The sequence below is a fragment of the Brachyhypopomus gauderio genome, chromosome 15 (assembly GCF_052324685.1).
Source record: "Brachyhypopomus gauderio isolate BG-103 chromosome 15, BGAUD_0.2, whole genome shotgun sequence".
Taxonomy (NCBI): Eukaryota; Metazoa; Chordata; class Actinopteri; order Gymnotiformes; family Hypopomidae; genus Brachyhypopomus; species Brachyhypopomus gauderio.
The window spans coordinates 14,156,225-14,184,176 of NC_135225.1; the positions used below are offsets into that span (position 1 = coordinate 14,156,225).

The 27,952-nt window shown below is 43.1% G+C and overlaps 2 protein-coding genes across 3 annotated transcripts; both read right to left on the reverse strand.

Moving 5' to 3' along the window:
- Positions 1–98: 98 nt before the first annotated feature.
- On the reverse strand, positions 99–13,429 carry trim8a (tripartite motif containing 8a). Its single transcript, XM_076974255.1, has 6 exons — positions 11,100–13,429; positions 5,172–5,267; positions 2,840–3,073; positions 2,497–2,528; positions 2,275–2,390; positions 99–2,179 (listed from the first exon to the last, which is right to left on the reverse strand). The coding sequence occupies exons 1-6, from the start codon at positions 11,691–11,693 to the stop codon at positions 1,545–1,547; spliced, it is 1,707 nt and encodes a 568-aa protein (XP_076830370.1). The 5' UTR covers positions 11,694–13,429; the 3' UTR covers positions 99–1,544.
- Positions 13,430–14,780: 1,351 nt separating this feature from the next.
- sufu (suppressor of fused homolog (Drosophila)) lies at positions 14,781–27,778 on the reverse strand. 2 transcript variants are annotated; one of them, XM_076974118.1, is made up of 13 exons: positions 27,421–27,778; positions 26,737–26,871; positions 26,283–26,419; positions 25,258–25,400; positions 23,145–23,230; positions 22,657–22,729; positions 21,527–21,680; positions 21,089–21,191; positions 18,551–18,589; positions 17,403–17,537; positions 16,683–16,821; positions 16,530–16,598; positions 14,781–16,430 (listed from the first exon to the last, which is right to left on the reverse strand). In XM_076974118.1, the coding sequence occupies exons 1-13, from the start codon at positions 27,564–27,566 to the stop codon at positions 16,341–16,343; spliced, it is 1,449 nt and encodes a 482-aa protein (XP_076830233.1). In that variant the 5' UTR covers positions 27,567–27,778; the 3' UTR covers positions 14,781–16,340. The 2 variants fall into 2 exon arrangements, with proteins under 2 accessions (XP_076830233.1, XP_076830234.1); XM_076974119.1 differs by lacking the exon at positions 18,551–18,589.
- Between the last annotated feature and the right edge of the window lie 174 nt (positions 27,779–27,952).

Sequence of the window (27,952 nt, forward strand, 5' to 3'; positions counted from 1 at the left end):
TACAGTAACAGGAATAACGTGTGTTTAGAATTTGATCGCTCATTTTCAAGTGTCAAGATGAGACGTCAGACCCATGAACAGCACCACACCGGTCTGGCTCCAGTAACTGCTGTTTATTTTTTTAGGTTAGGGCCACACCTTTGTGTTGCACAAAATATGTACAAAAAGACTGTACTGTATACATTTGTTTTTCAACCGACATTTAATACTCTTTTAAAGCACAATGAACTGATTTCCAGAACTTCTGAGGTCCAGTCTGTCTTCTTGTATAAAATACATGGAAAAAATGTCAACAGCCATTTTCTATTGAGACCCAGTTTAGCCTCTTGGAGTTCTGGGTGCTTGGAAAAGCTTTTTGGACTGCTTAAAGTCACAAACAGGAAGTCAACAGATTTTCAGCATGTTCCTGATAATCAGCGCTGCACACACACACACACACCCAGCAGACTCTATTGCCCACCGGGTTTGACAGAGGAAGGATGCCGTACGATCAAACAGTGCGTGCACTCGCTGATCCTCCGGAACAGGCCTTGCATGTGCTTTGATGGAGGAAGTAAGCATACACAACCGGAAGTCCAGAGAGAACCTCTCAGGTGCTCGTATGGTTCAGGAGAGTCTGTGGAAAGGTTCTGTGGCCCTCCAGGATTAGAAACTATGTTTGAGTGTCAAACTGCGCCGTTTGATTCAGGGCATTCTCTCCTGAACAGAAATTAAGATCAAAACCCCTTTTCTCCCCCACTTCCGGTCAAATCATAAAAAAAATATTAATGTCATTGTAAACATGTGAGAAACAGCCATCCTCTTGCCTCGTAGGCGTTTCTGTAAGAGGACAATCCCAGCTCAGTCCCCCTCGCGTGGAGTTAAGTTACATGTGGTTTGGGCCGGGAGCAGCCAGCCACACATTAACCCAAAGTGCTGCTGGAGTGAGAGTCAGGAGCACAACTGAATCCCTCACCTTCAGATCCCTCTCCCATAACTAACAACTTGTCGCTAGGCAGACATTTTTGCTAACAGAAAAAAAGAGCTTACAAGTAAAGGGCTTAGAAACCATGTAAATACAGTAAACGAAGTGCATTTCCCACAGTTACATCCTGAAATACAGACCGAATCTATGACAAAAAGAGGCTTCTACTTCCCAAGGCACCCTGAAGGCAGGAAGAGGGGGCGGAGAGAGGACGCCAAACTGGCCCGTTTACAGGCTAACATTATCTGCTCTGGGTCAGCAGCATCTACAATTATCCCAGATCTGTTTGTAATTTTAAAAGCACAACTGCCTTAGGTCTTTAGAATGACTGCTTTAAAAAAAACTGCACAGGGGTACGCAGGGACTTTAGAAGCTTTTTGAGGCTTAAGATGGAAGATAATGAGATACATCGTTGGTGAAGAAAGAAGACGAAGTGCCAAAATTGTAACTGCAATGTTTGCATTTCTCATTTCCTGTTGAAACATAAATGCATCAGAGAGAAAGCAAGGGTAAAAGAAAGAAAGAAAAAGGAAAGGAAAGTCAAAGAAAGTCAAAGCACACTCCTGACGCTGGTAAAAGGTTAACTGGTGACGTAGTGTTTAGTCGAAGACTGGCCATATAGCCCATAGAAGTCAGGATGCCTGTGGCTCTGTGAGGCGTCAAGCCAGTCACGCATGGAGAGCCCCTGCAGGGGCTGCGATATGGAGGGTGTGGAGGGCAGGGGGTGCGAGTACTCCTGCGTCCAGGGAAAAGAGCCTGAACGCGGGTAGGCCTGGTGGCCACGGTGGCTGGACACGGAGGGCACGCTGGAGCAGTAGCAGTTGTCCACCGTGCACATGAGGATCTTGCGGCCACTGTATTGCGGCAACACGGCCTGCTGGGAGGAGCCGGCGTTGGGGTAGTGGGCGGGGCCAAAGACAGAGCCGGAGTGATGGACGGGCTGAGCCCCGCCGCCGGCCCCGCCGAGGCCTACGACGTGCTGGGCGGAGCCACAGGGGGCCAGGGGCGGCTGGGCAGACGCACCATCGGCCGAGCTCGAGCTCTGACCCAGGAACTGCTGCTTGGGCACGGGGCCCGAGGAGGAGGATTCCAGGAAGCCGGTGGCAGTCTCGGGGAAAGCGGCTGAGTGCTTGCGTTTCTCAGGGGCCGAGCCGCTCATGCCGCAGGGGTAGACGGGAACGCTCTGGAGGAAGTGCGCAGGTGCCACGAAGGGCGCTGGAGCAAAGACACAGAACAACAGCGGCGTGAGGGGTGAACTAAAACAAAGACCAAAGTGCTTTCTACAGACCCAAATCCCAGGTTTCATATACCTTCTAGCATTTTACGGAGGCTCTTCTCCTTTTTGGAAATCTCAGTGAGAAAGACTTTGGAGTTAAGGTGGCCTACTTTGTAAGGAGGTAGCACACTGCCTGTACATGTCTGAGATCTGCAAAGAAAATTTAAGATTATTTGATATGTAATTATGAATTATATTTGGAAAGGCACATACCTCCTAGCATTCTGTAAACATTATTATTCACTGAACAACTCACCTGTCCATGAGTATTTTCACAGATTTTGTGTTCTGGAAATGAAATGAAACAGGAAGAGGAATTACAAGAAAAGTACACTACAAGCTACTGCATGACTGCCTCTTTGTCTGTGGGTATGGAAAATTCTGGAAGCTCAGATCTTGTGACAAACACACGCTGTGCTGAAGTATTTCTCACAGGTATGGCCACATTCACACTGCGCATTTGTGCGCGTGAATGCAAGCATGTGGGCGTTGGCGTGTGAGGGGGAGATTTACAGCAGCAGGCAGACTGAGGGAAAGGAGAAGAAGAAGAAGGAGAAGAAGAAGAAGAAGGAGGAGGAGAAGAAGAAGAAGGCTCTCACCTTCATGAAGTTGATATTGTCGGCCTTGTCGAAGAGCACCTGGATGGAGCTGAGCATTTTTTTGGCCTCCTGGCGTCTCTCGTTGAGCTGCAGGGCCTGGCTTGAGTTCTCCTGGCAAAACTTTGAGCGAGCCTTCTCCAGAACCTCCAGGGTCTTCCCCAGATCCTCCTCGAGGAGTTGCTGCATCTTCTGATATTGCACACGCACCTCCTCCTTCAGCTGCTCCACCTTATCCTGCCCGTGCGCGACCACACACACACACACACACACACACACATACGCAATGAAGACATATACATGTGGACATATGGACCAAAACTGTACCAAAACTGACTAACCCTAACCCTAGGTTTGACCAAGATCGGTTTTGAACTTACAGTGAGTGTCCAAGAGTTCAACTACTTTAAAATTAGTTCATGACTAAGCTAAAGCAGCTGCCTAATGAAAAGGTTTCATACAAATATACCCACAACCCCCTAGTACATGCAGACCATGTGAGCTGAAAAGAAAGAGTCAACTAGGCCTACATTAATAATCTCTAAAAAAGCAACGTAGCAAAAGAGGGAAAAGCAATTAAATTGCTATTTTCAAGAACAAGAAATCACTAGGTTTGATACATTACAAACAGACGACAAACAATGATGTGCTTTTGACAGCAGAAAGTATTCGTTGGGTTGGTTACTGCACGAAGCTTTGATAGTTCAAAGGGTCTGTCTAAGCCCAGAGAATTATAACGTTTTTAAAATTATTATTTAAAGTAATTAAAAAAACAAACTAAATAGCAACATAAACTTGCCAATGTTGCTAAACTAAATAGCAACATTGACAAGTAATGCCAATACTATGGCAGCAACTGAGTGCAGTTAGGCCTGCATACATGGTCACAATGACTGAGGAAGGCTGAAGTTCAAACCGCACATCAGAATGGCGAAGAAAGGGGATTTAGTGACTTTGAATGTGGCATCATTGTAGGCGCTTGACAGGCTGGTCCAAATATTCCAGAAACTGCTGATCTACTGGGATTTTGATGCTCATCCATATCTAGGGTTTATATAGAAGGTTCCAGTAAAGAGAAAATGTGAGTGAATTCTCTCTGGGCGATCGTGCCTTGTTGGTGTCAGAGGTCAGAGGGGAAAGGCCAGACTGGTTTGAGCTGACAGAAAGGCAAGAGTAACTCAAATAACCACACGTTACAACCACGCAGAAGAGCATCTCTGAACACACAACCCATCGAACCTTGAAGCAGCTGAGCTAGAACCACACAGGGTGCCACTCCTGCCTGTTAAGAACAGCAACCCAGGCTACAGTACACACACACCTGGTCTGATGAGTGTTTGTTCCCACTTCTGGCTGGTAGTGTCACAATTTGGCATAGCACAAAATCATGGATCCATCCTGCGGTGTATCAGCGGTTCATGTTGGTGGTGTTGCAGTACACATTGAGAGGCCACGTTGGTGTTGTAGGGGATATTTTCTTGGCATACTTTGGTCCTCTTAATACCAAATGAGCATCATCCAAACGTCACAGCCAACCTGAGTGTTGTTGATAACCATGTCGATCCATTTATGACCACAGTGTACCCATCTTCTGATGGCTACTTCCAAAATAGGATAACGTGCCATTTCACAAAACTCAAATAATTTCAAACTGGTTTTCTGAACATGACAACGAGTGTTCAGCTGGTCTCCAGAGTAACCAAATCTCAATCCAACTATTCTGCTGTACCTACGTAACATTATCGTGTCAATATGGACCAAACTCTCAGGGGAATGTTTCCAGCAACTCGTTCAATCCAAGGTGTGTGAGTGTGTGTGTGTTTAAGAATAGACAAAACAGCCCCCACGCCCGCACAGTCCTCTCACCCGCACGGCCCCCTCGCCTGCACGGCCCTTCTGCGTAACATCATGGAGTGTAGGAGTAATGGAGAACAGGGAGAAGATAGGAAGGTGGTGGTGTGTACAGATCAGTATAGGAGAGGAATATATTAACTAGGAGAGAGGAGATTAAGGCTTGGTCTTTCTGCCAAACTTCAGTTATGCTCTAACTCAATATATAATATTAATGAGGTGTATACTGCAGACATGAGGGAATAGTGTGTGTGTGTGTGCGCGTGTGAGTGTGTGTGTGCATGCATTTGCGTGTGTGTGTGTGTGTGTATGTGTGCATTTGGGTGTGTGTGTGTGTGCGTGCGTTTGGGTGTGTGTGTGCATGTATGTGTGCATTTGGGTGTGTGTGTGTGTGCGTGCGTTTGGGTGTGTGTGTGCATGTATGTGTGCATTTGGGGGTGTGTGTGTGTGTGTGCGCGCATGCGATTGAGTGTGTGTGTTTTACCTCCACCTGCCGTTTGTCGGACTCCAGCTTGTACAGTTGCTCTTCTACATCTTGCACTCGGTCATCAATACAATCCTGCTGTTTCATCAACATTTGCTGTGAAATAGACAAAACAACACACACACAAACAATATAATCATGTTAGAAATTCTATATTTCTGCATAAAGCTTTCAGTATAAACAATACATATTCATCCAAATTGCCCACAGTATATGATTAATTGCATACGTAACATGAACAACATGTGTAACTGCAAATAAATACATTTGGGGGGAGGGGTTGGTGTGGGAGGTCATTTCATATTTATATAATAATCATGTTTTTGGAAATCAGGATTCATAGCAAACAACATTAAGAGTGCCAAAGTGACCCAACACAACACTGTATTATTCAGTCACCTCTGCATTAAAACCTCTAATATCCCAGTCCGTCTTACAGTATCTCTATGACAACCAATTCCAGCAACCATATTGCAACCAATGAGGAAAACAAAAGCTGCCAACAATGAGACTAATTAATCTGAATCACCCTCCATTTTTGAGCACACATGCACATTTGCCCATCTGATTCTGTCCCCTATTAAGTGTCTGGACGGGTTTTAAATTGGATTGGGAAGAAGGCACTAACCCCCAGCATTTCCCATCCCCCAGCCGAATCAAAGCCCGTCAAAGCCTGGCTTTTATAATCCCCTCCAGTCTCTGTCTCACAGGTCTGTCTCTTCCTCACAGGGCTGAGGGGAAAACACTGCATCTGAAAACCACGCAAAACTCCACACGCTGCTAAGATAACAAGCCTGTTCAGTTGTAATCTGATGAATGTTTATGCCATACATGCGATAGTGCAATAGGAAGACTCAGTTGGGGAAAAGGGGAAGTCAGCTGTCATGACAACAAACCTTGTGTGCACGTATATGTTTGCATTAATAAGCATGAACAGAGAAAAAAAAAGAGAGAGAGAGAGCGAGGGAGGGAGGGAGAGGGAGGGAGGGAGAACAAGGCCTGGGGATCCTGCAGTCTTCCCAGACCCCTTGTTTCCTGCTCCATTTGACTGCACTTGTTTCAGTGTCAGTGACAGATTGTGGTGATTGTTGTGCATAGCGGCTGCCGCTGTCCTGCCGTGCATGTGTCATGGCAGCCCGGCCACTACGTGTCCAGGCAGCCCAAAGGAAGATGCATTCCTGAGGCCTCCAGCAACTGTGATTCTAAAACCCACATCATGGGCATTAAACTCATCACAAAACCATCTGACAATCACATCTCAATGTGCTGTGATGGGAAAAAGCAGTTTTGTAAGCATTTGGAACACCCATTTTGCCAAAAAAGGTCCGAGACATAAATAATGTCCATTATTTTAAAACAGGTTTCGTGTTCATACAGCGTCTATGTGCATGTTCTTTTGTAAGAGTCATGAATGTAATGTCTTCTTTTCTCTCTTGCAGAGAACCTGGTGCCAGCAGTGGTATCAGAATCAGAATTAGTCAACGGTTACTCAACAACTGTAAACTGAGCACAGGAAATTGTATATCATGAGCTCAACAATAGCCTAGCCAACTAGAACATGACAAATATGCTCTGATTGTGACAGGAAGCTACAGCGTATTACTGCTCATCAGCTACCATGCACAGCAGCAGTTAAATGAGGTGCTTTTCTAAGAGGAGAGTGAACTTTATTCTGCTATTAGAATAGGCAGTAAGTGTTAGTGTTAACATGAGTGTATCCATATACCATATTCCCATCTGTGCCAGTTCCTCCCATTTCAAAACCTCACAGATGTGCAGACATGCTCTGTGTTTTCTTTTTTTCCTACAGAGTTGAAGGTAATATCTAAAGAGTATTTAACCAACCAACAGTAAATGGCTGTCTTTATAATAAATATAAGCATTTCAATTGCAGTGATGCAAATCCCAATGAAAGGCTTTTGGAACCATTTTGTAGAGGGTTTTTTTTGTTTTGTTTTTGCTAAAGTATATGGGATTTCAAACACAGACCAGAATAATCTGGTTTCTGAGAGGCAGTGTGAGGGGTGTCTGTGAATTTCACAGTTAAATGCTGGATAGAGTTGATTTATTTCTGCAATTTGTCAGTGAGTGTCCTGTGACTCAAAGCAACCCACATACAGCCGAAGCAAAGACAAAAGGGCATGTATCACTCCAATGCTCTCAAGAACTGTGCAATGTTCTCAAAGGGTGTGATCCAAATGGAGTTTACAAAGAGAACAGCCACTTGTACAGTAGGCTTATTTGATACTACTATTCCATTCTTAACTAGAAAGAAAATAACACGTTTCTGAAAAAGCAAGAGTTACTTTCCCACTTTTCTATAATGAGTCGTAACCATGATTCCTTGTTCAAAACACATGTCCAAAGTCTAGTACATTATTAAAGGAAAGGTCAATGCATTTCAGACTTCTCCTCTCCACCAGCATGTGGGTAGAATCTCATTGATCAGCGAATTCAATCTTCTACATTTCATGATGCGTGTGCCTGTGGCCCGACGGAAGTTTTTGGATTCTAACCGGAAAGATCGGCTACAGAGTTAGAAGCCTGTTGTACCAGCACATGAGGACAGATTCAATCAACAGTGCAAAGTGAAACAACATGTTGATACTGAGATGACAGTTAAGTGACACCAGGCAAGTGAGTTGACCATGAGAAACATGCCGAATGAATGTAGGCCAGATTAAAAATAAATAAAATCCTGGTGACGTGTTTATTAAGTCCTCCTTCCCTCCACCACAAGAGTCTATTTAATAAAGTCAAAATAAAGACATGAAATGAATGTGGTTGGGGACACCTGGGGACTATTCACCATTTTGTTAGTGACACATACGGAGAGCGTACATGGCAGACAGTGGTGGTATGATCTGCATGTTTGATATGTCAGCCATGTGAGCAGGATAAAGCCAGGCCTGTATGCGTATGAGCCAACCCCGCTCCCACATACTGGTCCACGGCAGCAGCAGCGTTGTCTGCTCTAATCCCTGCAGCACAGGCCGCAGTTCGCATGGCTGATGAGCTTCACATGCTCTGTGTGTGTGTGTGTGTGTGTGTGTGTGTGTGTGTGTGTGTGTGTGTGTGTGTGTGTGTGTGTGTGTGTGTGTGTGTGTGTGTGTGTATGTATGTGATGTGGAGTGTGGGTGTGTGTGTATGTGTGGGGTGTGTGTGTGGTTTGAGATTTCCTTTGCATCTTCTTTATTTTCTTACCTGAGCTCTGTTTTGCCTTTTAATTTTGACAAACAAAAAGGTAGACTAGCTTTCAAGCTTTAAAGCAAGCAGGTAGCAAAGAGAGGAAAAGAGTAAGACATTGTGCTTTTTAAGGCTCCTTTTAAATTCCAGAACTTAATGTACATAGGCAGGTAAAGAAACACAGGCAAACAATATCACTGTCATAGGGTCAGCATGAATTCTATAGTCATGTTAGAATCTGGTAGCTTTTCACTGTGGCACTGAGCAAATTGAATCTGATGGACGGCATGAACAACTAGTGATGCAAGAAGACCTGAATCACAGCAGCAGACTCCATCTCATCACACTGGTTATTTCACTCAACTGAAGATATTAATCAGCTCATATTATAAAATAAGCTCCACCTACTTCCACAAAGTGGAAGGAGGGGAGCGGACGGGCTACGTGTCCAGGCAGTATTTTCACCCTGAAATGAAAGAAATGAATACCTACGATGCTTAAGTTCCAACACAGCCCAACTGTATTCAAAACTGCTTCATGCTTACTGTAATGAAACTAACACTACCTGGAAAACAGAAACACTTTCTATTGTTTCTGAGAAACACTTTCTAGTGTTTTCTATAAAAGAAGTACAAACGTTTGGAAATCTTATCCTAAAAAAATAATAACGTTATGTAATAATGTTATATAATATGTAATAACATTATTACCTAGCCCCTCCAAAATCATAACGCTATTCCATAATTCAAAATATACTTAAGAAATGTACTTAATGTTGAAATTAGTGAACAGCCAAGACTGTCTACACCTGTAAAATGCAATCACAAAAATGAAATCATCCTCCTGACTCATCATGACGTCCTTCCTACCAATAACTATGCGGAACAGGTAGCCCAGCGGAACAGGGGGACGGGAGGGGCTGGGCTGGGCGGGGGGGACGGGTGGAGGGGCTGGGCGGGTGGGACGGGTGGAGGGAAGGCAGTGGTTCAGCAGCACAAACTCCACTTCCTCCAGAGGCACTCATGATGTCATCCCTACCAACGAGAGAGAAGGCACTTCTGTTTGGGGGAGGAGGAGAGAGGACTGGGGTCACACCCTTCCTGCCTCTGCCTGGAACTCACATCCTTTCCACACACAAGGGGCAGAGATTACTGTGGGACTGCTTGAGTCACACTCTCTCTATATATATGTACTTGTGAGAGAAAGAACAGAGGGACGTGTGTGTCTTTCAACAGCAGCTGTGGGCAGAGCAAAGCTCACCCGCCGCCCCGCCCCTATTTGTGGAGTCTTGGCCGCCTGAGGAGCCATGACACGTTGGCCATCTGAAAAGCATTCCTCCACGCATCCAGGAGCTGGCCCTGCCAAGGCCAGCAGCAGCTCACCTCACAACAGCTCATTATTCTGTGGGAGGCAGCTGCAGAAACACCCTGCAGTCCTCCCCATTCACTCCCCAGTGTCTTACATACTTCTCACATCTACATATATGTCACTGTCACATGACTGGATGAAAGCATGTGTCTCTTACATGTGTTGGGGCTTTTGGGGGAAGCTCTGTGGCTCTCCAGATACACAAGTACAGTAAAGGGGTCTTATCATACTGGACAGTGTTACACATTTGTGACATTTTAGTTTACATCATTTCCCACTGGTTTGCAAATTAAAATACTATGTAACCCTAACTCTAACTTTTGTATTCTATGCGGACTTTCTCCAAAAATGACTGTAATTATATGTACTTAAGAATAATAACAATTATAATTAAAAAAACCAAACAAACAAGTATGTTAATGGGCGAAACTTATTACACACTTCAGACGAAAGGCTTCGGCTACTCACCAATCAAACTTTGCTTTAATGTTACTAACTAGCAAAAATACATAAAAGATCAGGCTCTTTTACAAAGACTATTCTCAACATGTCACTAATGTAACACTAGCCAAACGTCAGGAATCGGCAGAAACGGCAAAAAAAGAAAAAAATTGTGAGGTCCATTTTATCCTCAAATTCAGGTGGAAAAGCAGCATTACTGAAACTGACGCATCATATTACGAACGTGCCCCGAACATGATTTTTTCTTTGCTTTGTAATTAAAAGTAGTTTATATATTACAAGGTACAAAATTGCTAGACTAACCAACTGTCTGGGTTGCTTCATTTGTTTGTTTGTTTGCTTGCTCGGCCAATTATTAAAGGTTGACGAGAGCTGCTGCTTGTTACCATTTAACTTAGCTACCAGGTTATGATAACTTGGTGGATCAATTTTTTGTGTGAAAACAATGTCTGTTTCAAACGCCTATTTACTTATGTTTATAATGTAACATCGTTTTGCTTTTCTGAATTGAATATAAACTGTAATGTAAGTGTGCCGTTTTCATTTCTTATCTATAACTCTTAGCTAGCCAGCTAACGTCAACACGGCTCGCTGGCCAAACGGCACGTGACGTCATCAGTTCTTTCTCACGCGCTCTTTAATCTTAGGCCCAGTTTATTCAAGGGAACAGACCAGTGAATTTCAGTCAAACACAAACCTAAGCTTTTGTCATCAGACAAACTGGTTACCTTGTCATTGTGTGACAATGGTTGGTCCGAAAAACGTAGCTGCGACTTTTGCACGTCCTCTGCCAGGGGGCTATCATTTGATCTTATTGTTGTGAAAGTGCATGATGGAGGCACCCCCCCCCCCCCCCCAAAAAAAAAAAAAACTTTTAGCCAGACATTTAGAAAGATTTAGAAATCTACTCACCCTTATATCATTTCGACGTACTTCCACGTCGCAAACTGCATGGCCGTGGCTAGCCGCACATCTGGAGAAGCAACAGTATTGGCAGACGGCTACCTGTTCCGCTTCGCAGTGGTAGAGTCGGTACTCATCGTGCTGCGGACAAGTCCAAGCCCGGACGTCCTCTGCGTCCACGAGTAGATGTCCGGGATTTGGAGAAGGTTGCTGAAGATGCGTTTGAACGTGAGACTGACAACATGGTGCGTTGCAACGGAGGCAAACTTTCTGCGCTGGAAGAGCAGGTCCTCGTCTGCACAAGATGCACTGCAGTGTCGCCGGTGTTTTCTCGGCGTTTAGTGCGTTGAACTTTTCCACTATGTTAGTTAGCTTGATGTTTTTCTCCAGGTTTGGCTTCTGGTTGTAGGCGTGGTTGCACTCCGGGCACCGTACCAGTCCCGTGTCTTTGGCCCAGGCCTCGCTTATACAGCCACGACAGAAGTTGTGTTTGCAGGGCAGCTGTATAGGCTCCACGAACACATGCAAGCATATTGGGCAAATTAGTTCCTCTTCGAAACAGTTTTTCCAGTTCTCAGCCATTTCGACCGCTTCAGTAGACATCCAGGACCCCAGATCAGGTTTGAACCTGAGCCTATTATAACCGTTTAAAATAAGCCTTAAGTGAGCGGACACGCCGTTTCAGTCATTCTTGTAACTCCTTTATAAAAAGGTCCGTGTGGCTCCGATGGTCCACACAGGCACAGAAGTCAGCACAAACAGCTGATAAGCCTCCATGAACATGCCAAGGGAGCGTCTCTTCCGCCCCTGTCGAAGTTGTCAGTAATCAAATTCCGCAGCAGAGCAAGAAATAAGGAGTCTGGTGTTGCAATACTACTGCGTATGAACCCAAACCGGGGACGAAGACACGGGCTCAGAGAAACAACGGGCTATGTTTGTGCTTGTTAGATAAGAATACAGGCGCGCAGATCATAGCCCTGACATACCAGTGAATATTGTATTACCAACCAAAATGACTGCAACATATCTAAAGGCTGCCTGGGAAAGTTGTTAAACGTAGCTGAAGGCGTCGGTGAAGCACACAAAATACACAATCTCCTGTAAGATAACACACTCGTTCGGATCCGTGGGCCGTTTTGTAAAAATTAGTGATAAATGCTTTTTAGGTGTGTTTAAAATATAATTAAAAAACATACCAGACTGCGATGGAAGTTGTGTGATAAATTGCCGTAGTCCAACGTATAGTCAAAAATGTTTCTCTAAAAAGGGTTTCACAAGGCTATAAATTTAAACGAGGCATGCATAATCATACTTGTGCCTTGGGCTTAGTTCAGCTCAGAAAGATATCCCAAAACGACACGGCAGTGCCCTGTGCTATGGGTGGTAAAGCAGCCCCGTACTAAAGCACTCAATCACGTCTAAATGTGATTTGTGCCCAGGACACATGACATTTGCCCCAGCATTATAATAATCCTACTGTCTATCTGAATGCTGCGCACGGTACGCTGAGATATTAGTCCATATGAAGAAGAGAAGAGCCTTTATCCCACTAAAATCAAATAACCGTTGTCGTCTTACCCAGGACGTAATTATAAGGAAGTCAGTCAGTAAAACTAGAACAAACTACCTCTACACTCGCGATTAGATTCGGAATTAAACATTTAAAATGTTAACGCGCATTTTGGCATAATTTTCACGAAGCTTTTAAGCTTACGATCACGAGGACACACGTAAATCTCTCTTTAAAAAATCTAACTCAGTTTTAGCTTTCGTAAAGCTATTTTCTTGCTATCTGTAGTCGTTAAACGTTGAAGAATTTCCCGAAATGTTCCGCCTGTCCATGTTTAGTGAGGTCGTCTACCTGCCCACATTTGATAGCGCTGCTTTGCCTTCGTTTTAGTTTTAAATAGTGAACGCCGTAACGTGAAGCATTTTTGTCCAAGCTAACTCGTTTAAAATATTTATGTATTACAGCCAGATACCTTCTTGTTCTTAAAGGGGACGATATCGTTTTGTCCTTGTTATCGTTTACTGTCATCAGCCATCTTGTTTCCCTGTTTAAAGCGCATTTAAAACGACGTATCTATTTGTTTTTCTTCTCACTTGTATACTCCTTTATAAAGATGTGTCAGTTAAAAACAGAAATATCCCCAAAAAAATAAAAAATCAGCGATCATCCATAAGACGCATATCTTTAAAGATGTAGACCTTAAGCTGTCGATGGATCAGCGCCGTATTCCAGTCTGCATCTGTGTTATTATTTATGATTTTTTTTCTTTCAAGCAAATCCTTGATGAGAGGAATGCAGGCACAGGACTGCAACTCAGATACAGTTCACATTTACACCCCCTTCCTCGGTCACGTGATCCATCACAGCATTGATACATTAGAAAGGGGGAGGAGTTCAGGGGTGAGAGGCGGGGCTTTGTTTTAAAGGGCAAGTCTTCCTTTTCGCCTTTCGCTGTGAGCATAACGTGCCGCAACACCCTTTCAGTAAATGAAAGCGTTAATTATTAATCTCAGCAGTATAAGATCGCGAGCAAAGTTTGCTTATACTATATACATTTTAACTGATGCCGTTCAGCGTTTCCCGCCCACTTACACTCCGTTGTAGAGTTTGGTTATGATAACAGCACAGCCATTTAAAGGAGAAATTGTATGGTGGATGTCCACATTTCTATGGGCCCCACGATACACGCTAAAACAGCTTCACTAAGCTGTTCTGTGCCATTTTTTTGATGGTGGGTGGATACGTACCTTTCATCGACCCACTGGCTACATGCATTGCTTTTATTTGTCATTATCTGCCACACCATCAGGTTTAAGGCATCTTATTTATTTTATTTATACTTTTGTGCTCCGTGAAAGCTAATGTTGTTTTTTCCTATTATAATGAGATTTAAGACTGCTGTTTCTCCTCTGGCGGCCCTGAGCTAACTGCTGGCAGTTCTAGCAATTTTCTTACATTATTTGCTTATACCTCATCTTGTTTGGATTTATATATAATAAAAATGCTGATAATTGTCTTATTTACAAATCTATATTTGAGTGAAATGTACCATTATAAAGAGTCCCAGCAGTGACATTAACATCAGACTGCAGACGGGCTACAGTATCTATACAGCTATAAAACGCACCTACATGAAAGGTGTAATAAAGGGACCAGGGCACAAGTGCCAATTAAGTGGGCTTCAACTTCAACTTCACACACTACTTCTGGAGGAGTGACTGACGCACGGACTGGTTATGAAGACATCACGAAAATGTGATACAATCATGAGGTCCATTAAGAAAACAAGTTCCTATAAAATAAAACCCAAACAAGATAGCATCATGACGTAACAGTAGCCCAAGATAAAGATCATTTTTCCTTAGTTTCATTAGATACTATTGAAAAAACACTGCTAAACTGTATTTATGTGGGCGTAAAATGCTACCAGGAAGAACTACTGTTTATTGTACGTCAAATGGCTTTTGTCCCACATTCAGCAATACTTTAAAATGAATGGTGATTAGATGTGCAGCACCCCCTGTTGAACAAAACTCGTACTGCAGGGGATCCAATTCATCTGCAAAGTATATAACATCAAAATTGTATTATATCCACTAAATGAGTGCTGGATTATTAAAACAGAAGTGGGCTTGGATCTGCTTTAAGCAGTAAAACGATACTAAAAATACTCAAACGAGTAAGCAATGTAAATAAATTTTAATGCACTTAAGGGTAACAATAAAACAGGCAGTTTAGTGATTTGAAGGAATATAAAAAGAACAATATACTATACTTAAACTCCTCTCTTAAAAAAAGCACTGACAGCTCTTTTTAACATCTTGAGAAAATAAGAGCAGGAACTAAACAGGAAATGGTGCCTTTTTGGAAGACATAATGCTGTCTTCATAAACACCTTTCACATTCACAAAGAGGCATGGTACACGATAGAAGAATGGGAAATGTCAGTGGGAAATGTTAACAACTACATGTTAAATGGTTCAAGAAACCAGGGAAAAGATAATCACGAAATGGGCTGTGTCCACCTCTCATACCCTCTATATGAAAAGGCTAGTTAAATACTGACTTTGGTGTTGAGAGGCTCATGACTAACAACAATCAAATTATACTGAAACACACACTGTGTTTATAATAGCCTCAGATATATTTCAGTAATTCATCAGCTGAAATGGTACGGTTCATTAAATTTTGATTAATCAGTGTGCTTTTCTTCACATGAGGGAAGTTGGTGATATTAGCTTTGCTGCTAACAGTTGGCTTTCTCAGTTCATTTTCACACTACACAGAGACAAGCAGCTATAGTCTGTTTTTAAAACCACACAATTGTTTTAACTGATGGTTTCTTCAAGAAAAAAATGTGTTTACTTTTTCTACCAAGAGAAAGTGATACATGATGGTATGCGACATCACCACTGCCCTTCCTTTAGACCACTGAAATCGGTTTTCTTTTGATTAGCAACCACACCTTTGGCATAATTAGCCATTTTACACAAAAAACACAAAAAGGCAGTTATATAACAATTATTAAACCAAACATTGTAATGAATTTAAGAAATTGTTTTACTATTTGGAAAGAAATCATTAAAAAGATTTAGGTCTGTATTCATTTATAGCACAGGAAATGCTGTCAACTATAATCCTTAGTCAGAGAGATGTGGGTGAATCGTAAATGTGCAACCCCCTCCCTGTTCAAAAACATGTAGATGCGTACATGCTAACTACATTTGTAGCACTCTATAAGAGCAGAGTTCCTATGATTAGCTTCAAACTATATCAGTTATTCCGTTTTTATTCATTTATTTATTTGCACTCAAGGAACTAAAGCAGGGGGAAGTGGTTATTTAAATTAATTTGCCAGTCTGATGCAAGTTTCTCTGTACGTTAATCTCTCTATAAGCCCCTCGGGGAGGGGGGAGGAGGGGTTAGGAAGAAAAACAAACAAACAAACAAAAGGAACTCCTATTTGTGATCAACACTGCAGGCACGTATGTAGGTGGTATCTGGAGAACATGAGGGGTAAGCCTGTCTGCTGGGAGAGAACACAGCAGTAGTCAACGGGAAAGTGGCATGATGGCCTCCATACTGGGAGAAAAGGCATATTCAGTGTCTTGTACCACTAGCCGTCTGAGAGGGAGTCGAAGCGTTTGCACGTTCCATTTTCTCCAACTGCGTGTAGGCACACGAGTGTCACTGGAGCCCCGTGGCTCAGTTCGTCTGGAGACGTGAGGGTCGTCACAGCCTTACTGCAGCGGGCTGTCGAACACGGTGTCCGGCAGGACGGAGATCCTCAGCTTCTTCTCAGGCCAGCTGTACTCTTTGGGCAGTTTGGACTAGAGGAGGGGCCAAACGTGATCGCTTTTAGAACCCAGTTGTCTCAACCTTCTTTACATTCCTTCTAAAAGGGGGTCATGTGCCTAACTGTGACCTACCTCTTCACGACTGCTCAGTTCATGGAGCTCCCCCAGCATCTGATCAACAAATTCTTCGGTAAGCAGTATCTAAAAAGAGAAAAAAAAGGATAAGTTTATCATTGCAGGATGACATGGTGTGTCGGTGGAGAAAGATCCCCACACATCCATTACCTGTAGCCATGGTCCGTGTGCTGCATATGGGTGCTCCTCTGTGGCAAAAGCTCCCTCCACTCCGGTGGACACGAACGTGATGGCTGTGTCACCGTTGATACTTTTATATGTGAAATGCCTCCCATGAAGCAGACGACCTCTGTCGTGTGGAAATGAGGGAACATCTCAGGAAGTACAAAAACATGCACAGGTATCGTAGTGGTTATAGAAAACGATTCTGCTTTATTCTCAAACAGTCCCGTTTGTTCTTAAACAAAAGCTCCTCGCTGAGCAGAGCGGGGATATTGTTCCTCCCCAAACCAAAAGAGAAATTATACATCAAACTTGAGATTCATGCTGAAACCTTTCAGTGCCAGCAATATTTAAGCCTGCCAGAACAGGCATCAGAAAGATTTACTCAGTTTCTTTAAAAGGCTGGCTGGTACGTCAGTAATGCAGAAGAGCCAGAAGGTTTTTCTAGAACCATGATGTGGGGATAAAGGAACTCGTGTTTAGAAAAGAACAGACCTTCCCAAGTGGCCGGAAAAAAGCCCAAATTTTCTGAACTTGAACATCTGTGCACTTATTTCTATCCTGACTATGAAAAGTATTTTAATTCCAAACATAGGTACAGACTGTGTGAGTGTGTATATTGAAGTGAGGGTAAGATTTCATATGTATGTGCGACTGAGGAATGAGAGTGTGCGCGTGTGTGTGTACCGGTGACCAGGTGCACATTACCTAAGGCACAGTGGGAGCAGAGTTCCAGACTCCTGGTTGAACTTGAGGTGCACACTTTCCAGCTGCCGTGTTCTTACTAGTTCGTGAGGAACAATAGCTGCGGAGCCCTCACTCTCCAGGCTGTCCTTACGACTCCTGCAGAGGGGATGAGGGGGCGTCAGGAGGGAGCGAGCGAGAGATAGAGAGATACAAGTCAGAGGGGCAGAGCCAAAGCGGTGAAAGAGAGGAAGAGACATGAAGACAAAGTATGAAGCGCTTTGCATATTTCATTTGCTCCTCTGAGTTGCGCCGTCGGAGGTGAACGTTCCAAAAAACAAACAAGAGATTTGAACAGGGATTAAGCAACCATAAAACACACACTGCAGATGACCGTTTTTCTGCTTACCCAGAATCATAAAACTCGGCTCCTGTCAACTACTTTCCAGCGAAGGTTTATGTTCCGTAGAACCGCTTCTGAGATACAAACAATGTGTGATTTGAATAAAGCCCGCCATTATAAGCAGCTCCTAGGAAGTTAGAGGTGGAACAAAATAATAGCCCGAAGGTCAACTGTAACTGTGTCTTTAAAGGAAGAATATTCCCCACGACAACGCAACAGTTAAAACGACATATGAAAAGTCGGCCATTTGCATATGAACGCACATCTGAACATTATTGCTGAACTAGTAACATTTCAAATGCAGTTTTGGCAAGTGACCATCAACCTATATTTACGTTGTTTGAATGTTGCTTTAGGCAGCGTCACAAAGCCCTGCATTATGAAGCACTTCAGATGCTAAAAGTCTGGGGCAGAAATCCTGAACTACTGCTGAGAACGTCCATTCAAACTCCTAAGGAGGTGCGGTTCAGCCCTCGAACGTAGCGCCAAGAAAATAAAATGGTACAGATGACCTAAACAGACTCTGGGTAAGCAGAAACAGATTCACCCCGGTGACACTGCACTATCTGCATCCAAATAACGGTGCCCTTATCACTGGAATTGACAATACAACATTTCTAGTGTGTACCATAGAACCACTGCGTGTACCTTTACTGTCAAGACAAAAGGTAACCTGCAAATGCTGAAGTGAGCACCCTGTATTAGTCAAGAATATACTTAGTCCGTTTTGGTTCAGGATAAAATTTCACCTCTTCTGGTTGGTTCTTACCTTGAGTTCTGCTTGCTCTGCAAATGTCCAACTGATTCTCTATGGAAAAATTAGGGGTAGATTTGTACCGCAGCAAAGAGAAATTAATGCATTTACCATTGCTGCCAAGAGGCAAATCAATTTCCTTCCTTTCAACAGCTACTAAGGACAAAGGACTACCGCTCCCCTCCCCTTTATAAGAGGGGTGTGAAACGCTTTCAGCACTACACAGTGCATTAGGATATTCAAAGTTTGATCGCTGGTGTCATATTTGCCAGTCAGTGGAATTGGAAAGCTTTTTGAATTAATGGTGAAAGGAAGCAACATCCGTTGGTGTTACGGACGTCTGCCCCGCATCAACCTCTCTCCCCCAGGGCTGTTTGGCTCTGGCAATCACGCACTTTGGATTATTAAAGTCTCGAGACGAAAGCTGCATTTTTAAACTACCGTGCGTTCATTGCATTGTCCTTTGTTATTATGACACCAAATACAATGACTTATGATAAAGGTAGGCACCACAGTTAGAGCACTATATCGCCATGGTAATGAGGACGGCCTGTCCTGATGCAAGAAGCTCAAATTCGGATATTCAAAATATCGAACAAAGCTTCTTATGACTTCTGTGGAAGAGCGGCACATTGCTACTTTACATTTACACTGCCAAGTTCATTACATTCAACATTTCCCATATGTATGAATGCTCCTAGGGACTGCTGCATTACATTACCAACGCCACAAGACCCATACAGACTGGGAGTGGATCACCAATGACTGAGCAGCTTCAGTTCTGAAGGTGCTGCCAGCTACCTAAGGTAAACTACCACGTGGACAGTGTCGATGCAGACAACGCACGCACACACGCACGCACATTGGTGGCTTACAGTAAAACGACGAGATTCATTTCACGTGTTAATTACGAACTGACCGAAAATAAAATTACCCACAGGTGTCACGATCGAGCCGGTGGGGAAGATCCGTTAGGGAACACCAGGCTGGACCACAGAGGGCCAGCAAGGGGCTCCGTGCAGGAGCAGGGGGGGAGGAGGAGCAAGGGGAGCAGGAGCAGAGGGAGGAGGAGCAGCGGAGGAGCAGCGGAGGAGGCACCAGGGGGCCGAGATTAGCCCAGCCTTGTGCTGAGATCAGCGAGACTGCATCGAGATCAATAAGATGAGGAGTGTTTGAACCTGGCTCCCAGCAACATAATTAAAATCCCACACACAACACACACCATCCGCGCCTTCGGTCCAACTCCTGTCAGAACTTTAAAAGAACTGCTGAACAGACCGTTCCTTCTTTTTTTCCACGGTTGACATTGTAAACTATTCTTGGCAACACGTGTACCGATGTTACGTTATCAGTCAAAGTACAACTAGCGTACAGTCTCGCAATATTCAAACATAAATAAGCGATCACAGCCTTAAACCTGCTCTCAGTGCCTGGCAGCTGATTCCCTACTTCAGTGAGACACCCAGTAGTTAATGCTCATCAGAGCAAATTCTCAGATGTCTGACCACTGACTTATATCTCAGCTATGCTAACACAAATAAACTCAAACAAGGTTGAGACATACTGTTCTTTTCCGTGAACAATTTAACACCCATATCAGGTATTTTCAAAATGGCGACGCAGCCTTCAGAGTACTAGGTTGGTGTTTTCCAACAGAGAGCATGATATGTGTACGTGTTACATATGGTCTGTGGGGGCACGCCTGAGGGAATAGTGCAGTCACCATTATCAGCTAAATCCCTGGGGCCCATGACACAAATTGTTTGATCAAATTAATCTGTGAAAATTATTTGTTTGTAGCTTGCATTTGTCAATGTCATTTTTATTTGAGACAGAAACACCCATCTATAAAATAATTATGCGGTTTCAAGAATGAGCATGAGATTACATAAAAGAGCTCATAGTCCTGTCAAACGGGACACTGTTGAATATTATTAATACACATTTAATCAAAACAGATGTAAACAAAAAATAGGACTTAAATATTGATAAGATACAAATATAACATAGGTTTACTTGAATCTATATATCAATATTACATGAATAATTTGATACGTAACCACTAGCACTGTGGTAGCTTGGAATCTTATTGATTTGAAAATATAACTTGCTGTATAGATTTGTTGATTGCTGAAATAAACATTTGTTTTAGCTCTAGCACAACTCACTGACTTATCAAAATAAGAACAAATTAGACTGCTGTTTAAATCTCTTGCACTAATGTACTAATGTGCTAAAACTCTGCATTAATGTCTGTTCTGGGTTGGGGATTTTTTTTGTTCTAAACCTCTTTAACAGCTTCGCTTGGCATGGTCTCCTATTAAATCTACTGTACATACTTGAGAACAGGTGGCTCAGTAAATCAACACCACATGTGCCAATTCCACCAGGTCTTCCCAAGACAAACTCCCCTCCCTTACCGTTTCCCACAGTGGAACTAGCACAGTGTAGGTCTGCCTCCGTATAGACTTTCTCTGTGTTAAGAGGCAGGTTTGAAATGGTTGGAGAGTGAAATGCAGTGCGAGGCTGCAGTAGTGAGACAGGAGGACTTACAGCGGCCGGTCCTGGTTGAGTCTCTGACTGTTAATGGGGGGTAAGACAGACTTGCTGTTGATCTCCAGTCCTTTCCTCAGGGCTTCCCTTATCTGCTCGGTGTCTGGACACACAACACAAGAAAACCCCTTAGCCATTCTTAACCGCACAAGGTCATTTCACTCTACCACAAAGAACAATTTCAACTTTCTCGGAGACAATTCTATTATAATTCAAAGAACAACACAAGGATTAGGGACCCATTTCCCCAAAATCGTTGTAGTGTTAAGATGGTCTTAAAAAATCTTGTCAAATCTCACTTGACCATTTAAATATGATTGGTTAAAGAATTTTCACTTCACGATGCTTCTGGGAAACGGAGCGCAGTTCGTGCAGCTATCCGGCGTCCATCCGAGCTTCTCTGCTGATCAGCCTTTCTTAGGGCAGTAAATCCCTCACCCTTGTCGGACAGCCTACGCGGCTGCGATCCGATACAGATGCTCCGGCTGTCGTCCTCGTCCTCGGGGGGTCGGCTGAGGTCGTCCCAGGCACACTTGGCACTGACGCCGCTCAGGTTGGACCCGTCCGTCTCGATGCCCTTATCCACCCGGTCCTGTTTGGGATGAGCACGGTGAATAAGCGTGACCCACAGGTCACACGCACGGGGGGAGGACACGCGTGCGCCTCGGGCCTCGCGTGCGTGTGGGGGATCGGTGTGGCGTAAAGCTGAACACGACTATCTCGAGCCAAGTTTACGAACACAGTGTGTGTGCTACATGTGGCAACAGTGCCATAGAACTGTGCCAATTTTGTGGCCTGCCAACCACAGTGACTACGATTCAATAAAGCCCCTCATATATTTCCACAGTAAGATATATTCATTAGTTCTTTTTCCTCTTTATGTGCAGTCTGGTGATTGCTTTTAGTGTTTGTCAAAAGTGGTCAGAAGTCCTCAGCTATAGTTTGAACAGAGGCAGCAGTGACACAGTTTTACTCCATTCCTGTCTGATGGACCACTCAACCTTATTAAAGAATGGCTGGCAAAAACACTCATTTATAGAGTTTTCCAAACGTAGTCAATCATCCAAGACATGGTTGGTGTCCAAAAGAACATAATGTAAGACAAGTGTGTCAAGATTGGCACATATTTACAGACGATATTTTGGATAAAATCATTTCCAGAACGTGCTAGGTTTTCCTCCACACTTGAATGCAAAACCAAAGACAGACACTAAACACATCTTGGCTGATCAACTGAGTGGAAAAATTATATAGAGGGCAAAACCATTTCTGAATTCTCTCACCTGCTTGTAATTATAGCGTTACTGTGTTGCCAATGTTATATTCCAAATGAACAGAAAAGGCAGGACATTTGTTTAACTGATATTCATCTGAATTCAGTCAAACCATAATAACCTTCTGATATGACTTTTTCAGAAAGTGGAATTTTCTCTTAATGCAATAGCTTTCTCAAATATCTACTCTCAAACAATAAAATACTTCAATGATGGTTGAAAATATAGAATTGAAGACATGTCAAAACTACAGAGCAGAAGCAGTTAGCACTGCAACTAACTGAAGAGCCTTACTTGCAAATGAGGATCGGTGTCAAATATAGTCTCCCCTCTCCTCATGTCAGTGATTAACCACGGACCCCCAGCACTACAGAGGAAAGCGAGAGAAAGACCCGTTTACACACACAGTTAATGAGAAATGAGAGCAAAGCAGCTGAAGGCCACTCAGCCATTTAACTACACAGGGTAAAAGTCTGACAGTGCACTGTTTCTGTTATCCTCCTCACTTCTCCTGAAGACAGCAAAAACACAATATACTAAATACCATATAACATTAAGAACCGATAAAACCCTCAAATTAAATATCTATGTCTGTGACTCAGCGTCTTATTTATGCTCAACAGACAATATTTGTGAGCTCTGTCTACAAGACTTGTTAAGAGTGATGGTGCTGCCTCTCCACAGGACTCATTAAGCCCGTGTTCGTTCTGCGGCAGGCGTCCGACCGGATGAAGACGGCTTTCTTGGTGCTCTGCGTCGAGCTTGGCCCGAGGCACACTCACACGCGCACTTCCCGCAGCAGATCCAGGACACCCTGACCGTTCCACTGCTGGGCCGCCTGCAGCTCCTCCGTGCACACGCCCACAATCTGCCGAGCACAGAGCGCAAACGCAATTAACACTTTCACACGGACACGCTCGAATAAAAGGACACGTTTGACAGCTGCTCCTCGCCCGCTTTAAAGGGCCCCGTTTCAAGCGCTGCCCGAATTTGCACAGTCTAAACCACACAGTGGGTGATGTAAGAAAGCGGGAGGTTTATAGGGTTTGTAGGAAACATATAGGAGGTTGGTGGTCGCGTGCCATTTTGGGCAAATGAAATTACAAACCAAAAAAGCAGGCAAGTTGAGCTACCTTAAAAATCCCCATAGTAACATTTATCACAAAATCTGTGTGTGAGAAAAATATGCAATGTGAGGTACTGATTACTAACATATTAATATGTTATTACATAACATTAAAATAGTGTTTTTTTTATTATTTTCAAAAGACTCTTGGTTTGCCATTAATATGATGACAGTGATCTAAAAAGCCAGTTATCCACCTCTTAACAAAAACAAGCTTCACCTCATCTCCCCCTAAAGAAAGTCTGACTTTGAAAAAACATGACTGGTTATCAGAAGAAACAAAATAATAAGCCTACTAAATAAATCTGCACTTTGTAACAATCTTCTCAGTTTGACTTACTGTACTGAGACAGTGCACGAAAGCTCTAAGCAGCATTTAACTAAATAAAACAAAAGCTAAAAGAATATTTTGTCTTTTGTGGTGAAACCGAAACTCAAAAATGGACCCCGGATGCTTTTTTCAAAAAAAAAAAAAGGGAGAGGCACAGCGAGGTGCAAAGTCAACACAGGGTAACGTTATTCTCTCCAGCGGGCTCGCTCCCTCTCTTTCACAACACTCCTCTCAACTTGGCCAATTATTTTTTTTACCCCCTAATCCTCTTGGCCAATCAAAACACAAAATGCAACGATGCAACATCGTACCCGACACTGCAGCTTTAATGGTAAGATAACCAAATGTGCTTGGTAAGACAAACAGAAGGAGCTTTAATTAGACATTTGAATGTCTGGTGAATATAAACCCCGGGTTTCTACAACAGCATTAAAGATGGGCTTGCTTCCTCCAGTACTGATGACTGCTTCAAATCGTGGGGAACTCCCCGAGTGTGTGCCAAGTGTCACATAATCGCTGTATAATAAAGATTACGACTCAAAAATCTGCATGTTGACTGTAAAAAAAACTTCAGTCCTACAGAATACAACAAAACTAAAAGCAATGCGGAAATCTGCTAGTGTAACTGAGCACCAAGACCCATATTTAGCGTACTATGTGCAAAGGAGCACATACACTGTTTTTCAATGTTTAAATGGGTTTTAAACAGCTTGGATAACAGTTGTGTAGTCCTGCATAACATAATGGTGGTTCAGGCCGGTTATTACGGATTGCAAATATTAATCATGCCCCAACCAAGCAATTTTGTGTGTATTATCTAATTAAAATGGCTGGACAGAAATGATCAAACTTATACAATGCTGCTGACAGGTTTTCACAGCCTAGGGTTTGGTGAAATAGTTTGTTGAATACATAACACTGCAGTTAATATTACAAGACAGGTCATCTATTCAGTCTGAATACACAATATTTTAAACATAACAAAATACATAAAAAGCCCATCTATAAAGTATTGGCAGAATGGCTTTTGCTGCAGCGGTCAATCTCACTGTTGAACACTCAAAGAAGAGTCTCTTTGCTATAAATAAACAGATGCAATGGTTCACACATATCCTGTTTTCACCTCTCTGTCATCATCATCTTGCAGATTACCTTCAGTCCTACTAATGGAAAAGCAATATAACTGCAGTCTGTGGCTGAATCCTGTGATTGTGGAATGTAACTAGTGAGCAAAATGATTGGGGTAATTTTATATAATGACAATGTAATTACGTTTGCATACCTAGTGATGCATGTCCTTAAAATTCTGGATAGATTGAATATTTTGTACCAAATTGAAATTGTAAAAGAGCGATATGTAGGGACAAGATGCATGTTTGAAAAATGGATGCTGCCTAATATCACAATGCGACTAGATTCACGTTCTGTTGCGCCTCACCTGGAGGAATGTGACGAGGCCAAAGGGAGTGTGCACAGGCTGCATCTGTGCGTCCTCCGTCAGCAGCATGTGCTGGATACGAGACTCGCTGCTGTCCAGGGGGCTGTGCCATGAGATGTGATCTCCACTGCAGAACGTGTTTTCTGTTTCACAAAAAGATCCACACGTCTGAGGGGGGTGGAAACTAATACATTTATAAAGGTGTAATCTGAAAGCTACAGAGAAATGGGTCTAAAACAACTGATAAAAAATGACAATAAAAAGATGTGTGACCACCTATTTAGCTTCACTATGTATATACGCAGTGAGAGCAGAGTACATTGGGTGAACATTGTTTTGCATTATTCTCGTGGTCTTATTCTACTCTGCCATGTCCACATGTTCCCTTTTAACCCAGTCTATCTTACAGAGATTATTTACAATCTCAAACTGACCGATCTGCAGGATGGACAAGCGCTTGTACACTCAACAAAGAAACAACACTCGTGCTACGCAAATGACCGGCTGTGAGGGATTTTAAAGGTTAGGCAGGTGTCAGGGCAGTTCTGTGATCTCGTTTCTTCAAGCTGAATTATATACTAAGTTGGCCATTTTTATATTACAAAGCAATGCATTCTGAATGATCAATGATTAATAAATTATTATTATCCAGTTCGGAGGACTAAGTCAAACCCAAACCGTACAATTTAACTTGATCTGCCTCTGTTAGTGTTTTCAGCTGGTGGGTTATCCACAAAAAACTTTTCAAAAGGCCATACACTCACTTTTCAAAGTAATGTAAGGTTACAGCATGTTGTCTATTAAGACTAAGGACTGGGCACAAAGCAGGCCAGTGACGCTGTAAGCTGGAGAAAATGCAATGACGCGTGTCATGGAGGAAGCACGCGTGAGCCTTCCTCCAATGTCGCATGTATAATTTGATGTGAATTTGTAATATCAATGCGAAGCGGGTTCAGTTGTTAAAGGGAAGAGGAGAAGGGAAAAGGGAGAACAGGGTCCTTTGAGGCAGCCGTGCGGGTCCGTACCTGACTGGAAGACGTATCGAGCCAACCCTTGCATGAGCTCAGCTGGCCAGGTCGGGGGTGCCGTCTCACCGGGCTCCCTCTTCAGACGAAACGTGAGCTCAAAGCCAAATCCGCTGGGACTTTCTTGACCGGTGTATCTAATAAAAACGTGGCATCACTACTAATCTATCTGAGTTTAAGCTTTCAAACTCAATGTCTTTTTTGCATCAAAAAATAAATGAAATGGCAGCACATAAAAGCGGTGTTCTACTTTCTTTATGTACCGATCCCTAACCTGAACGACCATGGAACAGACTGGAAGCAAATAATTGTGACAATAAAATAACAAAGAGGTATTATAACAGTGCTATTGTTGTTTTAGTTTAACAGTTGATTTTTCTTTTTGGACTTGTGTTTAAGCCATTCTGTCCACTGATCTCTAAACAATGTCATGAAGTTCTGTTATTACACTTACTCGTGAACTCTGTTGTCCCCATACAGATCACTCAAGCCGAGGCTCACGTAGTGCCAGTGTTCCTGTACGTCCAGAGCAGGGCAGCCCACATTTCTGTACATGCTAATGTAGTCCAGGGGATCTGGTCCCCCCAACCTGTGTCAAGATAGAGAAGTTAAAAAACAAGACTAAGCAACCCCACATATAGCGAACATAAGAGCCATGCATTGATAACTAGATATTCATATCTGTACTGGAAAGGTGCTGACGGGCCGCTAGCCACGTTCTTACCAACTGTTTGTTTTGAATTACAACGACGTTCAGGGTAGCAACGTTTGATGAGTTTTAGACGACTAGCGAACTATCTTACAACTAATGTGTTAATCAGTGTCTGGGTTAGCTGTGCCGTAGTCGCCGCTGTAACTGGGCTAAGTTCGTGCTTTATTTGTGCTTATCTCAACACCACGAAGGAGCTAGCGTTAGCTCACTGTTAGCGGAACACCACACGTACAAGACTTCTAAACAAACCTGTAAGATGGCTAACGTGGCGAGCTACAGCAAACATCTCAGCCAGCTAGCCGTCTGCTAATGTTAGCTCACAGTCAGAAGATTTCCAAATTTTGTAGCCACCTTTTCCTAATAATGTCATGACTTTCGAATAAACGTTTTCAAAACACAGCAAACCTGCATGTCAGAAATGCTTACCAGTATTTGACGATGGCAGTAACTTGCAGCGGATTTGGCTGATCGGGGTACAAGCGCCTACATTCCCCGTATATGGCTTGCAGACCTGGGGGGAACAGCGACGCAAAGCCGAGGTGGGCGCCGCTGCTAGGCCGCATATCATCCATCCTTCCCTGCGACGCTCAGAGAGTGTAAAAAGACTTCAGAAAACAAGTAAATTGTAAGTATTTCTCCTAAAAGTTATTTTAAACTGTGCAAATAAATTATTTACGATAAAAAAAATAATTTTGTGAATTCCCCTCATATGTATCTTTAAAAAAATCCTCAGCAGTAGTTTCCCCTAGGATTTGAGGGTTGGACACGGGGCGTGGCCTCTCTATTTAAATGACATGTGCTCCATTCAATCAGAAAGCCTCGCTTGATGGACGCAAAGGTAGTGGCGCTGTGATTGGAGTATTAGGAAGTTGATGCGCTTTAATTTTATCAACAATTTAAAATATTTTGTTTCTAACATGGTAAATGTGTTTTTAAAAATCGCACATTGCTCATACCA

What these genes read in the sequence shown, in the direction of transcription:
- trim8a (XM_076974255.1), bottom strand. Translation starts at nt 11,693, where the DNA reads ATGTCTACTGAAGCGGTCGAAATGGCTGAGAACTGGAAAAACTGTTTC. An exon ending in TACGTCGAAATGATATAAGG is followed by an intron (nt 5,268 to 11,099) that starts GTGAGTAGATTT and finishes TCTATTTCACAG; the next exon opens with CAAATGTTGATGAAACAGCA. An exon ending in ACAATATCAACTTCATGAAG is followed by an intron (nt 2,529 to 2,839) that starts GTGAGAGCCTTC and finishes TTTCATTTCCAG; the next exon opens with AACACAAAATCTGTGAAAAT.
- sufu (XM_076974118.1), bottom strand. Translation starts at nt 27,566, where the DNA reads ATGGATGATATGCGGCCTAGCAGCGGCGCCCACCTCGGCTTTGCGTCG. An exon ending in GGGGACAACAGAGTTCACGA is followed by an intron (nt 26,420 to 26,736) that starts GTAAGTGTAATA and finishes CGTTTTTATTAG; the next exon opens with ATACACCGGTCAAGAAAGTC. An exon ending in AACTGAGCAGTCGTGAAGAG is followed by an intron (nt 16,431 to 16,529) that starts GTAGGTCACAGT and finishes CCCCTCCTCTAG; the next exon opens with TCCAAACTGCCCAAAGAGTA.